Source organism: Cyprinodon tularosa, unplaced genomic scaffold (assembly GCF_016077235.1).
Source record: "Cyprinodon tularosa strain WSP-4 unplaced genomic scaffold, ASM1607723v1 ctg357, whole genome shotgun sequence".
Taxonomy (NCBI): Eukaryota; Metazoa; Chordata; class Actinopteri; order Cyprinodontiformes; family Cyprinodontidae; genus Cyprinodon; species Cyprinodon tularosa.
The window spans coordinates 738,728-755,101 of record NW_024039071.1 but is presented as its reverse complement, the minus strand read 5'-3'; the positions used below and the strand labels follow the sequence as shown (position 1 = coordinate 755,101).

The following is a 16,374-nucleotide window of genomic DNA, read 5'->3' as shown; positions in this document are numbered from 1 at the left end:
GAAAAGGCACCTGCACATTGCTTAAGGATGATAAAAAAGTCATGATGTTGTTTTTTTTTTTTTTCTTAAGAAAGCCACAAGATGCCCTTTCATTCAAGTAAGTCAGATATTAAATATATATATACGTATATGTAGTATATAATTATAATTGAGGATCTTGTTCTGATTTGTTTTGCTCTGTTCATGATTTTTCTCATTTATATTACAATAAATACTAACAGTTAAAGTCGAGACAATCACTACGGGGGAAACCTATGGTGCTGATGTAGCTCTGATGGACCAAGTGAAAAGGAAGGTTAATCTAGTGGGTACCATCCAGGATGGACAGTACGTCATTGTTTTTTGTCCAATCACCTCCCGTGTTGGCTCAGATGTGGGGGCAGCCATGCAAAACATGTCCAGTAAGTAATCAAGCTTGACAAATTATAAAACAGTAATTCTTTTAAAAATTAACTCAGAAAAAAATGAATAAAAAAAATAAAAAATAAAATGAACTCTGAGCATCCTCCTGATTAGACACTCATACAACAACAGTGTGTTATCAATAAGATGTTTCTCATTGTAAGACAAGAGATCCTCAGGGAACAGCAGATACAACTTGATGAAGAAATCACTTTAGTTACAACAATATTTAATCATCATTGCCAAGGAGGTTATGTTGCATCCCAGGCCCGTGCCACGAAGCGAGCCCAACGTCCCAACCTATCCAGTTATCCAGTTTAATCAATGGCAATCAGGATCAGAGGTACCAAAAAGCTGGTTATCAACTCTCTAACTCGATCCAGCTTGAACTAATCATGAATCTGTGAATGTGCACATGAAAAGGGATGAATTTAAGTTATATATATATATATATATATATATATATATATATATATATATATATATATATATATATATATATATATATATATATATATATATATATATATATATATATATATATATATATATATATATATATATATATATATATATATATATACAATCACCGGCCACTTTATTAGGTACACCTGTCCAACTGCTTGTTAACACTTAATTTCTAAGCAGCCAATCACATGGCGGCAACTCAGTGCATTTAGGCATGTAGACATGGTAAAGACAATCTCCTGCAGTTCAAACCGAGCATCAGCATGGGGAAGAAAGGTGATTTGAGTGACTTTGAACGTGGCAGGATTGTTGGTGCCAGAAGGGCTGGTTTGAGTATTTCAAAAACTGCTGATCTACTGGGATTTTCACGCACAACCATCTCTAGGGTTTATAGAGAATGGTCCGAAAAAGAAAAAACATCCAGTGAGCGGCAGTTCTGTGGGCGGAAATGCCTTGTTGATGCCAGAGGTCAGAGGAGAATGGCCAGACTGGTTCGAGCTGATAGAAGGCCAACAGTGACTCAAATAACCACCAGTTACAACCAAGGTGGGCAGAAGAGCATCTCTGAACGCACAGTACGTCGAACTTTGAGGCAGATGGGCTACAGGAGCAGAAGACCACACCAGGTGCCACTCCTTTCAGCTAAGAACAGGAAACTGAGCCTACAATTTGCACAAGCTCATCGAAATTGGACAATAGAAGATTGGAAAAATGTTGCCTGCTCTGATGAGTCTCGATTTCTTCTGCGACATTCGGATGGTAGGGTCAGAATTTGGCGTCTACAACATGAAAGCATGGATCCATCCTGCCTTGTATCAACGGTTCAGGCTGGTGGTGGTGGTGTCATGGTGTGGGGAATATTTTCTTGGCACTCTTTGGGCCCCTTGGTACCAATTGAGCATCGTTGCAACCAAAGCCTACCTGAGTATTGTTGCTGACCATGTCCATCCCTTTATGACCACAATGTACCAGAACTTCTTCTGATGGCTACTTTCAGCAGGATAATGCTATATATATGTATATATGTATATGTATATATGTATATATATATATATATATATATATATATATATATATATATATATATATATATATATATATATATATATACATATATATACATATACACACACTCACCGGTCACTTTATTAGTACCCCATGCTTGTAACGGGCTGGACCCCCTTTTGCCTTCAGAACTGCCTCAATTCTTCGTGGCATAGATTCAACAAGGTGCTGGAAGCATTCCTCAGGGAGTTTTGTCCATATTGACATGATGGCATCACACGGTTGCCGCAGATTTGTCGGCTGCATATCCATGATGCAAATCTCCCGTTCCACCACATCCCAAAGATGCTCTATTGGATTGAGATCTGGTGACTGTGGAGGCCATTTGAGTACAGTGAACTCATTGTCATGTTCAAGAAACCAGTCTGAGATGATTCCAGCTTTATGACATGGCGCACTATCCTGCTAAAAGTAGCCATCAAAAGTTGGGTACATTGTGGTCGTAAAGTGATTGACATGGTCAGCAACAATACTTAGGTAGGCTGTGGCATTTCAACGATGCTCAATTGGTACCAAGGGGCCCAAAGACTGCCAAGAAAATATTCCCCACACCATGACACCACCACCACCAGCCTGAACCGTTGATACAAGGCAGGATGGATCCATGCTTTCATGTTGTAGACGCCAAATTCTGACCCTACCATCCGAATGTCGCAGCAGAAATCGAGACTCACCAGACCAGGCAACGTTTTTCCAATCTTCTATTGTCCAATTTCGATGAGCTTGTGCAAATTGTAGCCTCAGTTTCCTGTTCTTAGCTGAAAGGAGTAGCATCCGGTGTGGTCTTCTGCTGCTGTAGCCCATCTGCCTCAAAGTTCGACGTACTGTGCGTTCAGAGATGCTCTTCTGCCCACCTTGGTTGTAATGGGTGCTTATTTGAGTCACTGTTGCCCTTCAACAGCTCGAGACCAGTCTGGCCATTCTCCTCTGACCTCTGGCATCAACAAGGCATTTCCGCCCACAGAACTGCCACTCACTGGATGTTTTTTCTTTTTCGGACCATTCTCTGTAAACCCTAGAGATGGTTGTGCGTGAAAATCCCAGTAGATAAGCAGTTTTTGAAATACCCAAACCAGCCCTTCTGGCACCAACAATCCTGCCACGTTCAAAGTCACTCAAATCACCTTTCTTCCCCATGCTGATGCTCGGTTTGAACTGCAGGAGATTGTCTTGACCATGTCTACATGCCTAAATGCACTGAGTTGCTGCCATGTGATTGGCTGCTTAGAAATTAAGTGTTAGCAGTTGGACAGGTGTACCTAATAAAGTGGCCGGTGATTGTATATAATATATATATATATATATATATATATATATATATATATATATATATATATATATATATATATATATATATATATATATATATTATATATATATATATATATATATATATATATATATATATATGTGTGTATAAATAAATGTATTACATGTTTAGCCACATGTCGTCATTCAACCATAGTATAGGTTGTATCCTGTAAATAATGTGGGCTAGATTAATAATTGGAAATCTTTTTGGGGAAAACCTGGTCTGATTTGGGGAGATGGCATCCATCTCACTTTGGATGGTGCAGCTCTTGTTTCGAGGAATCTATTAGGCCTCCAAAACCCTGACCACCCAGGGTGTAGACCAGGAAGCAGAGTCATAGTTAAACACACCTCTCTCCAGCATCTCTACTGTTACCCACTCATTACTCCATCCAGTGTTTGCCCATGACCAATATCAAATAAAGTAGAAAATAATCCCAAAGGAGTAAATATTGATAATCTAATTAAAATTAAAATAAATCCAATTGGGGAAAAAGTTAAATGATTAAATGTGGTTTATTTAACATAAGATCTCTTTCTTTAAAACGTCTGCTAGTTACTGTTAAAAAAAAAAAAAGTCTGCTAGTTAATCGCTTGATTTATGTTAATCACATTGATTTATGTTGCCTTACAGAAACTTGGTTGCAGCAAGAGGATTATGTGAGCATAAACGAGATAACTGCTTTTAGCTATTTAAATTTTCACATACCAAGAAATTCTGCGCAAGGAGCAGCAGTAACAACAATCCTTTAGTCTGACTTACTGAAACCTCCAAAGTCAGCTCATTTGAACATTTAACCCTTAGTTTCCCTCATCCACATTGCAAAGCCACAAAACCTCTTCTTTCTGTAACTTTGTATCATCCACCAAGTTGTTACTCTGACTTTTTAGATGAGTTTCACAGTTCCTATCTAATTTTGTGTTATACTGACAGGACCATCATATACCCCGTTTACACTACCCTTAAAAAACTGAGCCGAGACCGGTCCGAGCTCAGTAACTGAGATAACTTGTCATGTGTGAACGGAAACAACCTGAACTGAACCGAGATAAACATAACCGGACCGCGCTAACTGCAGACCAGTTCCCGAGGTGGGTTCGGCTCGGTTTTTTCCTGGCTCGGTTCTCTGATAACAAGAGCGCATGAGCAGAACGCGTCATCGCCGACTGGCTGAACATGCCGATTCACACTCCATTCAAGTACATCCGCGCAAGGTTGCCGTCTTCGCCTGACCCACCGCAAACACGGAAGTACAGCAATAATAATCAAGCATAACTTTCTGAATGTGACGGGCGCCGCCATTTTGATTTGCTTGATTCCCTCCTCCTTCGTCTTCTTCTTCTTGGGTTTTACGGCGGTTGACAAACAGCGTTTGGTGCATTACCGCCACCAGCTGCTTGAGTCCCTCCTTCAATCCTAGCAGTAATACCGCACATCGTCACTAGGAGGCGAGGAGTCGAGGTAACCGAGATAAGTGTGATGTGTGAACGGTCGTCAAAACTGAGCTTGGCCTGGTTACCGATCCAAGCTCGGACCGGTCTGGGCCTGGATCGGTTTTTCAAGGGTAGTGTAAATGGGGCTATAGTGGGGGATTTTAACATCCATGCAGACATTGAAGGTGATAGCTTAAGTGAAAGCTATTGGCTTTGTTCAAAATGTGAATAGCCTTTGAATGTTGTGCTGACATATGGCATTGAATGTGAAGAAATAACCCTATCCTCTCTGAACACTTTTTTAATAACCTGCGGCGTTACTTTAACAGACTTCTCCTCCCCCAAAAGAATGTTTCATTTTAGCAGATCATTATCACATTGAGCGGTTATAAATTTTAAAGAACCAGTTTTACTTTCTCTCTCCTCTGTGTTGCTGAGCAGTGCTGCAGAGGGCAAAAGTGGAGAGAAAATGGCGCTCTACATGCCTATGGGAATCCTAACTAGTCTGGAAAAACAGTTTGTAAAGCAAGCAACCCTTTGTAAAGCAAGAACAGTATATTTATCTTTATTAATAGGGGAGAATACGAATAATCCTAGATATATTTTAAATACAGAGAACTTCCCATCCAACCTGCTCTTAGCAATAATGATTTTATGGGTATCTTTATAAATAAGATATATTCCATTAAAATAAGATCATTAGCACCCCTTTAACAATGTTTGGTTTATCTCTAGAAGCTGATGCAGCATCTGAGGTTGCCATAAAATCTGAACCAGGTTTAGACTGCTTTGATCCAGTTGAACTTTCACAGTCTGGAGGGCTGGTAATACTCCTGCAGCAGTGTGTTGCATTAAGCTTGTAGCTGGTTTGACGCAGATATTTTTTGATTTATGCCTAATAAGAGCAAATCTTTTAATTATCAGGCTCCTCTCCTGTGGAAGCAACTACCAGTTTTGGTCCCTGAGGCAGACACCCTGTCTACTTTTAAGGCTAGGCTTAAAACTTTCCTTTTTGATAAAGTTTATAGTTAAAGTGTCTGAAGTTATCCTGGCTATATCTATAATTGTGCTGCTGTAGGCATAGACTGCTGGAGGACATAGGGAGCACTTTTTTACCCTTTTGCTTCATTCTATCTCTATTCTCCCAATCTCCAGAATTTGTTAGTTCAATTTTGAACATTATGCTCTCTCTGCTTTTTCTTATAGTAGCTTAATCTTGTCTGTTCCTGTTTGGCTGTAACACCGTCCTGGAAAAAAATATTGAAAAGCAATGATATGGATTTATTCCATTTAAATTTTAACTGTAATACCAAGACTATTATAGACTGATCATCCTTCACTTTGCTCTACCTAATTTAGACTGCCAGTCTGATGCAGACAGTTATGTGGTATTTTGGCAAAGCTCACAGATACAAATCTAAGAGTTTATCTCATGACTTTTTTATTTCTACAGGTAATAAAAAGATCATCCTTGTATTGATGCACCACACCCGAGATGCTAACTACTCAACTGCTGGGAGGAGTTGGTCAGAAGATTACCCAAACATTGAACTGGAACTTCATGTTCTCTTCCATGAAACTCAGCCGGGTTTGCTCACCTGTTCCAAGAACACGGAAGCAGTATTCCAGATGCAAGACTTTTTCAAACCCTACAGAACTAATTCTCACAGTCCTCTACTGCGTCATCCAGAACCAGTTTGTGTGTTTTGGCCACTGGTATTTCTGCTGATTGTGGTTGTAGTTGTTTTTCTGGTGCTGATGATTTACTTTTTTAAAGTACAAAAGAGATCAATAAATGGCACCAACTAAAAATCAAAGTAATGAATCATCATTAAATAAAGTCTATTTTATTGTGCTTTCTCAAGTCCAAGGATTCCATGCATGAGTTTCCTTCCAGGTTTGCTCATACAGTCTAAAACGCATGAATGTTTGGTTATTTGGAATCTCTACATTCCCTGCAATTTAGGGTTGTGTGTGCAACATTGTTTGTTCCGTGTTTTTGCAATGCAATGTGATGGACTGGCACCCTTTCCAGAGTCATGCCTCTTACTCCATGAGCCCTCCCTCCAGCCGTGGATATAATAAATTTAATGTAATAATCTATATGATATTTATCATGTTATTTCATTTGCAAGTTTACATTGGAGCTTCCACTTCACCCTGTATAAGCTCCTTGAAAATATGTACTAACCTCTGAATTACATCATGATGAGGTGATGATTTTTAGTCTAGTGCTGTGTTGGGGGAAAAAAAGGGGAATAAGAAGTAAAGAATGAATGAATAAAAAAATATAAAGGCTTGGTCAAGTTCCCCAACTTACCAGGTAATGTTATCGGGAAGGATCCAAACCTAAACTTGTAACCAGAGTCCTAGTAGTTTCATTTATCTTTTACCAACAGCACACCAAACCCACACTCTAGTATTTTTATTTTCTAAGATGAAACTAGTTTTTTCCAGAAAGGTAAAATCAGAAAGGCTTCTAGATATGTTAGTTTTATCCACAGCCTGAAGGAGTAAATTAACAATGCAGTAAATTCTACTCCATTTTCATAATAGCTTTGGTACCACAAAGTTCTAACACTAAGTTCTTACAAATTAGGTAATAGCGTATTTATGTAGGACTGCCTTTGATTGTTCTGGTCACAGATTTACTGTAATATTGTTCATTTTTCTCTATAACTTTTTCTTTACCATCAATGTATTTTTTTCATGTCTGTTATTTCCTCATGGTTCATTCACAGGAAGGTCTTTGAATCGTCTTGTTAAAGAATCTGATAGAGAAACAACATATTCTACCTTTCCTTGTCAAAAATAGTCAAAAGATAGCATTTGAACTTGAAAAAAATTAAAATTTGTATATATATAATATATAGATTTAGCTCTGTAAGTATTTCATGCCTCTATTGGAAACACTTGTCAGGCTTTATCTCTATTGATAACCTTCAGTTCTAAAGACTAGAACTGAGATATCATCAAAGGTTTATGACTACAACACTAAGTCATCTATCATATTTTTTATTTTTTTATGATAGTAGACTTGATCTAATCATTTATATTCCTTATTATTTGTTTTACTATTTGCTGTTCCTCATGACTTGAAAGAAAATTGGAAAAAGATACTGTATCATTAAACGTCCTGGGTCTTTTCTTGTAAACCATGTGACTTATTTGAGTGTGAAAGTGAAAGTAAAAGTAAGATTTCATTGTTCACAAGCAATTTCACTCACACACTGAGCTTTAGCAGTCCTCCAGCTGAAACGTTTGTACAGCAAAGGTAGGACTAAGTCTTTTTGATTATTTTGTTCTTGTTAGGTAACTGTGGGTTGTATAGAACAGTGTTTTTTTTCATCCCTGGTCCTCAAGGCACACAGCTCTGCATGTTTTGGATGTTTCTGAGCTTCAGCACACTGGATTCAGATTATTGCAGTTCAGCAAAGCCTGATAATTTGCTATCAATTGATAACAGGTGTGTGAAAGCTGGGAAACATCTAAAACATGCAGGGCAGTGTACCTTGAGGACCAGGGCTGAAAAACACTGGTATAGAATACCAAAAGCAGCTCCTATTGTTTAAGGCAGAGCTTTTATTAATGTTTATGAAAATCCCTCTGTGTAAGTTTCTTTTTTTAAATGAAAGATTTATGTAGGTAGGGTTGTTTCAGTGTGTTAAACAAGATTATCAAGAACTGATTTTTTCTTTTTCAAAAAATATAGCAAAAAAATCCAACTATGTATATTATGGATCGATCTCTTTTTATTAGGCTATAATGTGTATTAATTCATTATTACGTCTTTCAGCTTATGCAAATCTTAAATTCTGTATTACAGAACACGAACATAAAGTGATTTAACTTTCAGAAAGGATACGGTAAGGCCTGCAAATAATGTGAATTGATATTTTTTTAAGTGATCATTTTTGGCTGCTTCTGAATGGAAGTAAAGTCATGAGATTTTATTGCTTGAAGAGCTGGTTGCTATTTTGGCTTCACCCATGCATGTCATGGAAAGTTCAGTTAAAAAACAAACAAACACAAAATCAACAGGAAAAGGCACCTGCACATTGCTTAAGGAACCATGTTGTCTTAATTGCTATATACTTATGAAATTATCTGACCGAAAACACTATGCAGAATAACGTTTTTCCAAAATAAATATTTTTAATAATGTTCCAAATGACCAATTTAATGATAATCAAATAATAGTAATGATAAAAAAGTCATGATGTTGTTTTTTTTTCTGAAGGAAGCCACAAGATGCCCTTTCATTCAAGTAAGTCAGATATTTAAATATATATACGTATATGTAGTATATAATTATAATTGAGGATCTTGTTCTGATTTGTTTTGCTCTGTTCATGATTTTTCTCATTTATATTACATTAAATACCAACAGTTAAAGTCGAGACAATCACTAAGGGGGAAACCTATGGTGCTGATGTAGCTCTGATGGACCAAGTCAAAAGGAAGGTTAATCTAGAAGGTACCACCCAGGATGGACAGTACGTCATTGTTTTTTGTCCAATCACCTCCCGTGTTGGCTCAGATGTGGGGGCAGCCATGCAAAACATGTCAAGTAAGTAATCAAGCTTGACAAATTATAAAACAGTAATTCTTTTTAAAATTAACTCTGAGCATCCTCCTGATTAGACACTCATACAACAACAGTGTGTTATCAATAAGATGTTTCTCATTGTAAGAAAAGAGATCCTCAGGGAACAGCAGATACAACTTGATGAAGAAATCACTTTAGTTACAACAATATTTAATCATCATTGCCAAGGAGGTTATGTTGCATCCCAGGCCTGTGCCACGAAGCGAGCCCAACGTCCCAACCTATCCAGTTTAATCAATGGCAATCAGGATCAGAGGTACCACAAAGCTGGTTATCAACTCTCTAACTCGATCCAGCTTGAACTAATCATGAATCTGTGAATGTGCACATGAAAAGGGATGAATTTAAGTTATATATATATATATATATATATATACAATCACCGGCCACTTTATTAGGTACACCTTTCCAACTGCTCGTATCCATCCTGCTGAAAGTAGCCATCAGAAGTTGGGTACATTGTGGTCATAAAGGGATGGACATGGTCAGCAACAATACTCAGGTAGGCTGTGGCGTTGCAACAATGCTCAATTGGTACCAAGGGGCCCAAAGAATGCCAAGAAAATATTCCCCACACCATGACACCACCACCACCAGCCTGAACCGTTGATACAAGGCAGGATGGATCCATGCTTTCATGTTGTAGACGCCAAATTCTGACCCTACCATCCGAATGTCGCAGCAGAAATCGAGACTCATCAGAGCAGGCAACGTTTTTCCAATCTTCTATTGTCCAATTTCGATGAGCTTGTGCAAATTGTAGGCTCAGTTTCCTGTTCTTAGCTGAAAGGAGTGGCACCCGGTGTGGTCTTCTGCTCCTGTAGCCCATCTGCCTCAAAGTTCGACGTACTGTGCGTTCAGAGATGCTCTTCTGCCCACCTTGGTTGTAACTGGTGGTTATTTGAGTCACTGTTGGCCTTCTATCAGCTCGAACCAGTCTGGCCATTCTCCTCTGACCTCTGGCATCAACAAGGCATTTCCGCCCACAGAACTGCCACTCACTGGATGTTTTTTCTGTTTCGGACCATTCTCTGTAAACCCTAGAGATGGTTGTGCGTGAAAATCCCAGTAGATCAGCAGTTTCTGAAATACTCAAACCAGCCCTTCTGGCACCAACAATCATGCCACGTTCAAAGTCACTCAAATCACCTTTCTTCCCCATACTGATGCTCGGTTTGAACTGCAGGAGATTGTCTTGACCATGTCTACATGCCTAAATGCACTGAGTTGCCGCCATGTGATTGGCTGCTTAGAAATTAAGTGTTAGCAGTTATATTTATATATATATATATATATATATATATATATATATATATATATATATATATATATATATATATATATATATATATATATATATGTATTACATGTTTAGCCACATGTCGTCTTTCAACCATAGTATAGGTTGTATACTGTAAATAACGTGGGCTAGATTAATAATTCGAAATCTCTTTTGGGGAAAACCTGGTCTGATTTGGGGAGATGGCATCCATCTCACTTTGGATGGTGCAGCTCTTGTTTCGAGGAATCTGGCCGAATTTATTACGCCTCCAAAACCCTCACCACCCAGGGTGCAGACCAGGAAGCAGAGTTATAGTTAAACACACCTCTCTCCAGCATCTCTACTGTTACCCACTCATTACTCCATCCAGTGTTTGCCCATGACCAATATCAAATAAAGTAGAAAATAATCCCAAAGGAGTAAATATTGATAATCTAATTAAAATTAAAATAACTCCAACTGGGGAAAAAGTTAAATGATTAAATGTGGTTTATTTAAAATAAGATCTCTTTCTTTAAAAAGTCTGCTAGTTACTGTTAAAAAAAAAAAGTCTGCTAGTTAATGGCTTGATTTATGTTAATCACATTGATTTATGTTGCCTTACAGAAACTTGGTTGCAGCAAGAGGATTATGTAAGCATAAATGAGATAACTGCTTGTAGCTATTTAAATTTTCACATACCAAGAAATTCTGCGCGAGGAGCAGCAGTAACAACAATCCTTCAGTCTGACTTACTGAAACCTCCAAAGTCAGCTCATTTGAACATTTAATCCTTAGTTTCCCTCATCCACATTGCAAAGCCACAAAACCTCTTCTTTCTGTAACTTTGTATCATCCACCAAGTTGTTACTCTGACTTTTTAGATGAGTTTCACAGTTCCTATCTAATTTTGTGTTATACTGACAGGACCATCATAGATGGGGATTTTAACATCCATGCAGACATTGAAGGTGATAGCTTAAGTGAAAGCTATTGGCTTTGTTCAAAATGTGAATAGTCTTTGAATGTTGTGCTGACATATGGCATTGAATGTGAAGAAATAACCCTATCCTCTCTGAACACTTTTTTAATAACCTGCGGCGTTACTTTAACAGACTTCTCCTCCCCCAAAAGAATGTTTCATTTTAGCAGATCATTATCACATAGTTATAAATTTTAAAGAACCAGTTTCACTTTCTCTCTCCTCTGTGTTGCTGAGCAGTGCTGCAGAGGGCAAAAGTGGAGAGAAAATGGCGCTCTACATGCATATGGGAATCCTACCTAGTCTGGAAAAACAGTTTGTAAAGCAAGCAACCCTTTGTAAAGCAAGAACAGTATATTTATCTTCATTAATAGGGGAGAATACGAATAATCCTAGATATATTTTAAATACAGAGAACTGTCCATCCAACCTGCTCTAAGCAATAATGATTTTATGGGTATCTTTATAAATAAGATAGATTCCATTAATATAAGATCATTAGCACCCCTTTAACAATGTTTGGTTTATCTCTAGAAGCTGATGCAGCATCTTAGGTAGCCATAAAATCTGAACCAGGTTTAGACTGCTTTGATCCAGTTGAACTTTTAGAGTCTGGAGGGCTGGTTATACTCCTGCAGCAGTGTGTTGCAGTAAGCTTGTAGCTGGTATGACGCAGATATTTTTGATTTATGCCTAATAAGAGCAGACCTTTTCATTATCAGGCTCCTCTCCTGTGGAAGCAACTGCCAGTTTTGGTCCCTGAGGCAGACACCCTGTCTACTTTTAAGGCTAAGCTTAAAACATTCCTTTTTGGTAAAGTTTATATTTAAAGTGTCTGAAGTTATGCTGGCTATCTCTATAGTTGTGCTGCTGTAGGCATAGACTGCTGGAGGACATAGGGAGCACTTTTTCACCCTTGTGCTTCATTCTATCTCTATTCTCCTACTCTGCAGAATTTGTTAGTTCAATTTTGAACATTATGCTCTCTCTGCTTTTTCTCATAGTAGCTTAATCTTGTCTGTTCCTGTTTGGCTGTGACACCATCCTGGAAAAAAAATATTGAAAAGCAATGATATGGATTTATTCCATTTAAAATTTAAACTGTAATACCAAGACTATTATAGACTGATCATCCTTCACTTTGCTCTACCTAATTTAGACTGCCAGTCTGATGCAGACAGTTATGTGTTATTTTGGCAAAGCTCACAGATACAAATCTAAGAGTTTATCACATGACTTTTTTATTTCTACAGCTAATAAAAAGATCATCCTTGTATTGATGCACCACACCCGTGATGCTAACTACTCAACTGCTGGGAGAAGTTGGTCAGAAGACTACCCAAACATTCAGCTGGAACTTCATGTTCTCTTCCATGAAACTCAGCCGGGTTTGCTCACCTGTTCCAAGAACACGGAAGCAGTATTCCAGATGCAAGAGTTTTTCAAACACAACAGAATTAATTCTCACACTCCTTTACTGCGTCATTCAGAACCAGTTTTGGCCACTGTTTGCACATTTTGGCCACTGTTATTGCTGCTGATTGGGGTTATAGTTGTTTTTCTGGTGCTGATGATTTACTTTCTTAAAGTACAAAAGAGATCAATAAATGGCACCAACTAAAAATCATAAAGTAATGAATCATCATTAAATAAAGTCTATATTTTATAGTGCTTTATCAAGTCCAAGGATTCCATGCATGAGTTTCCTTCCAGTTTTGCTCATACAGTCTAAAACGCATGAATGTTTGGTTATTTGGAATCTCTACATTCCCTGCAATTTAGGGTTGTGTGTGCAACGTTGTTTGTTCCGTGTTTTTGCAATGCAATGTGATGGACTGGCACCCTTTCCAGAGTCATGCCTCTTACTCCATGAACCCTCCCTCCAGCCGTGGATATAAATTTAATGCACTAATCTATATTTATCATGTTATTTCATTTGCAAAGTTTACATTGGAGCTTCCACTTCACCCTGTATAATCTCCTCTTATTCATTTAATTGCTGCTGTTTCTTATTACAAACAGCTTCCTGTAAATGTTTTAAAGAGTTCACAATGAGATTTTTTTATGTGAATGTTGTGATTATATCAGTCAAATAAATTTTCTTTGATTTTGTTATTGCTATGCTGCAATCCTAAAGCTCAGTTGTATTCTATTTCCTTGTTAAATAAAGGTGTAAATAATGATATATATCTCCTTATTTTTTCTAAAATTGCACTACAGTTTTACCCTGCGATGAACTGGTGACCTGTCCAGGGTGTACCCTGCCTCTTGCCATTAGACAGCTTGAGATAGCCGCACCCCTTGCGACCCTGCTTCGGATTCAGCTTTGGATATTGTTGTGAATGAAATGTTGAAATTGACCTAATGGGCTCTATGCACAAATCTACTACTTCCTCAAATTAAGACAGCTTTTTTTTCTCCTGTCTTTTTCTACAGGATGAAGAGATGTATTCAGGTGTGCCTGATCTCTGGAACCATGACCAGACACACCTGGATTAATTGTTTCATCCAGTAATGGAAAGCAAGGAACAAAAGAGCTGCCTTAAGTTCAGAGACTAGTGGAGTGGTGCATGAAGCCTTTTCTCAGAATAAACAAACCAACAAGGTGATTAAGTGGCCCAGGGGGGTACCTGAGACTGCAAGGAATAGCATATAAGTTGGGTTTACAAATAGAGAAACATGTATTAGTGATACAATGAATGGCAATTGTTAAGGAGGCTTTCTAAATGGTTGAGTTTCAAAATTTTTATTTTTTTTTTCACAAGCAAATCTAAACTGCCATCTGCTTCAGACGGCTTGATGGTTGCACTCTAACTCTTCAAACAGTTCTGATAACACTGGGGGAGAAAGAAGTGTGGTGTTTGAGAAAAGAATCTGCTTTAATTGGCCAGCCACACTCACCCTCTTCCTAGGCAGGCTGAGAGTGGCTATGGAGTCCAGAGTATTCCCAAGATTGAGGAAGAAGTATTTTAGTGCATCCAGGCTGGGCTCTGCTGGGTCCATGTTGGCTGGTTCCTTTTGTCAAGGTTTTGTTGAGGTTTTGAGGACTGAAATGCAGAGGCAGGGAGGCAGAAGCGAGTTCTTGTAGCTTTAATGGAGGGTTCACAAGCAACTGAGGCAGGAATCCAAGAATCATAAACATAAAAATGTAAAACAAACCAGAACCATGGAGACATCAGGGAAAACATGCACGAGGAGCTAGGGAAAGATGAGGAACCAGCACTGGTGAACTGCACAGGGAGAGTATTTATGGCAGACTGAACAAAGACAGGACTAATGAGCTGATTGGGAGCATGTGTGAGCAGAGGCTACTAGAAGGAGCTAGGGAACTCAAATATATCCAGAAAACACCAATAAAGCTAGAAAACAAAGAAAAACATTGATCAACGTGAAACTGAAAACTCAGAAATCTTAACGGAACCAAGACCGTGCAGTTCATTATTCCACTGAATTAATTCAAATAAAAAACCTTTATTGCTCTACATTAGGGAGATTTGGGTGTGTCTGCAGCAAAAAAAAAAAGCCAGTTAAAGTATAAAGGCTCATACATATCTAAAAAAATGTAGAAAAACAACAGCAACTGTAAGGAAAGATCTCCAAAAACGTTTCTCTGTCAGATTCAATTAAAATCTGTTTATTTATATAGCGCCATTAACAACATCTTGCTAATGGCGCTGTATAAATCATCATGTCAAAATGACAATTTTGAAACAAAATGATATTCTTCACGTCTAGAATAAACGTTCTGGATGTCCAGAAAGGAACTATTGATCTCCTTTTTCCTATTATTACTGGTCTCCAGGAACCAGCCAGTCGTTAACTCCGCACACCTTCATAGGGTCCATGGAGCTCTGATCAGGTAAGACCACAAAATTCAGAAAAGTTTGTGTTAACGTAAAACATTTCTCAGCCTTGACAAACAGTTAGTTCTGAAGCAGATTTATTAGGACAGTTTTGAGGTGTCTCCTATGGGACTCCAAATCCTGAGAATAATAATGTTATCAAGGTAGACAAAGACAATCCCACTGTAGGAGCATCAGTGAGCCCAAAAGCTATCAACTTATCGTATAGAAATTGCGTGTCCGGTGAAGCCTGCATGAAAAAAAACACCATGAGCAGAAGAGTGACAGAAGTGAGTAACTGCCGGTCACGGCTAGCTAATGATGGAGATGCGGAGAAATATGAGCTGTGGGAGACAAAGTTTCTTCAACACCTTCGGTTACAAGGCTTAAAAGATGTCATTTTAAAGAATGAAGATGATGAAGATGAAGGTGGAGAATGAAAAACACATAGGCGTATGCAGAGCTTATCCAGTTCCTAGATGATGAGTTTATCATTAAGAAGGCTAGAACAATAGTGAAGCGTCAATCCTCTCGTTTAGCCCATAATGTGCTATGAATGCAAACAATGATGTCTGAAGGAGGGCTTAGGGACAACTTTGCAAAGCTCACAGCAGAAGCCAGTAAAGTCCTTGAAGCAAATGATGATGTTGCAGAACAATATCCTGCAGAAAATTCTGCTCCAGATGTGTTAAGTGAACAACAAAAGGCTGATTTGGATAATACAACGACAGAGAGTGAAAAAAAAAAAATGCAAGAGCTAAAAAAAAAAAAAAACGTATACAAAGACAATGTGTGTCATGGTTTTGGTTCTGTTAAAGTTTTATCTCTGAGTTTTCTTTGGTCTTATTTCCATTGTGCTTTGTAGTTGTTTTTGATTGTATTTGAGTACTTTAGATATTTCTTGTTTGCCCTCTTGTGTCAGTCTCCATTTCCCTAGCTCCCTTCTTGCCTCCTCTGTTCACAACTGCTCCCAATCTGCTAAATAGCCTGGTCTTTGTTT

The 16,374-nt window shown here is 38.2% G+C and overlaps 1 protein-coding gene across 3 annotated transcripts; it reads left to right on the top strand.

Moving 5' to 3' along the window:
- Positions 1–40: 40 nt before the first annotated feature.
- On the top strand, positions 41–13,668 carry LOC119790192. Of its 3 annotated transcripts, none has more exons than XM_038295623.1 (5): positions 41–97; positions 222–401; positions 8,921–8,947; positions 9,071–9,250; positions 12,786–13,668. In XM_038295623.1, exons 1-5 carry the CDS (start codon positions 82–84, stop codon positions 13,151–13,153), a joined length of 771 nt encoding a protein of 256 aa, XP_038151551.1. In that variant the 5' UTR covers positions 41–81; the 3' UTR covers positions 13,154–13,668. The 3 variants fall into 3 exon arrangements, 1 of the variants encoding a protein (XP_038151551.1); XR_005281684.1 differs by lacking the exons at positions 41–97; positions 222–401 and adding exons at positions 7,873–7,954; positions 8,507–8,546; XR_005281685.1 differs by lacking the exons at positions 41–97; positions 222–401 and adding an exon at positions 7,891–7,954.
- Positions 13,669–16,374: the final 2,706 nt, after the last annotated feature.

Excerpts from the sequence above, each read along its gene's own strand:
- LOC119790192 (XM_038295623.1), top strand. Across the intron at positions 8,948-9,070 it reads CAAGATGCCCTTTCATTCAA|TTAAAGTCGAGACAATCACT; the intron begins GTAAGTCAGATA and ends AAATACCAACAG. Across the intron at positions 9,251-12,785 it reads AGCCATGCAAAACATGTCAA|CTAATAAAAAGATCATCCTT; the intron begins GTAAGTAATCAA and ends TTATTTCTACAG.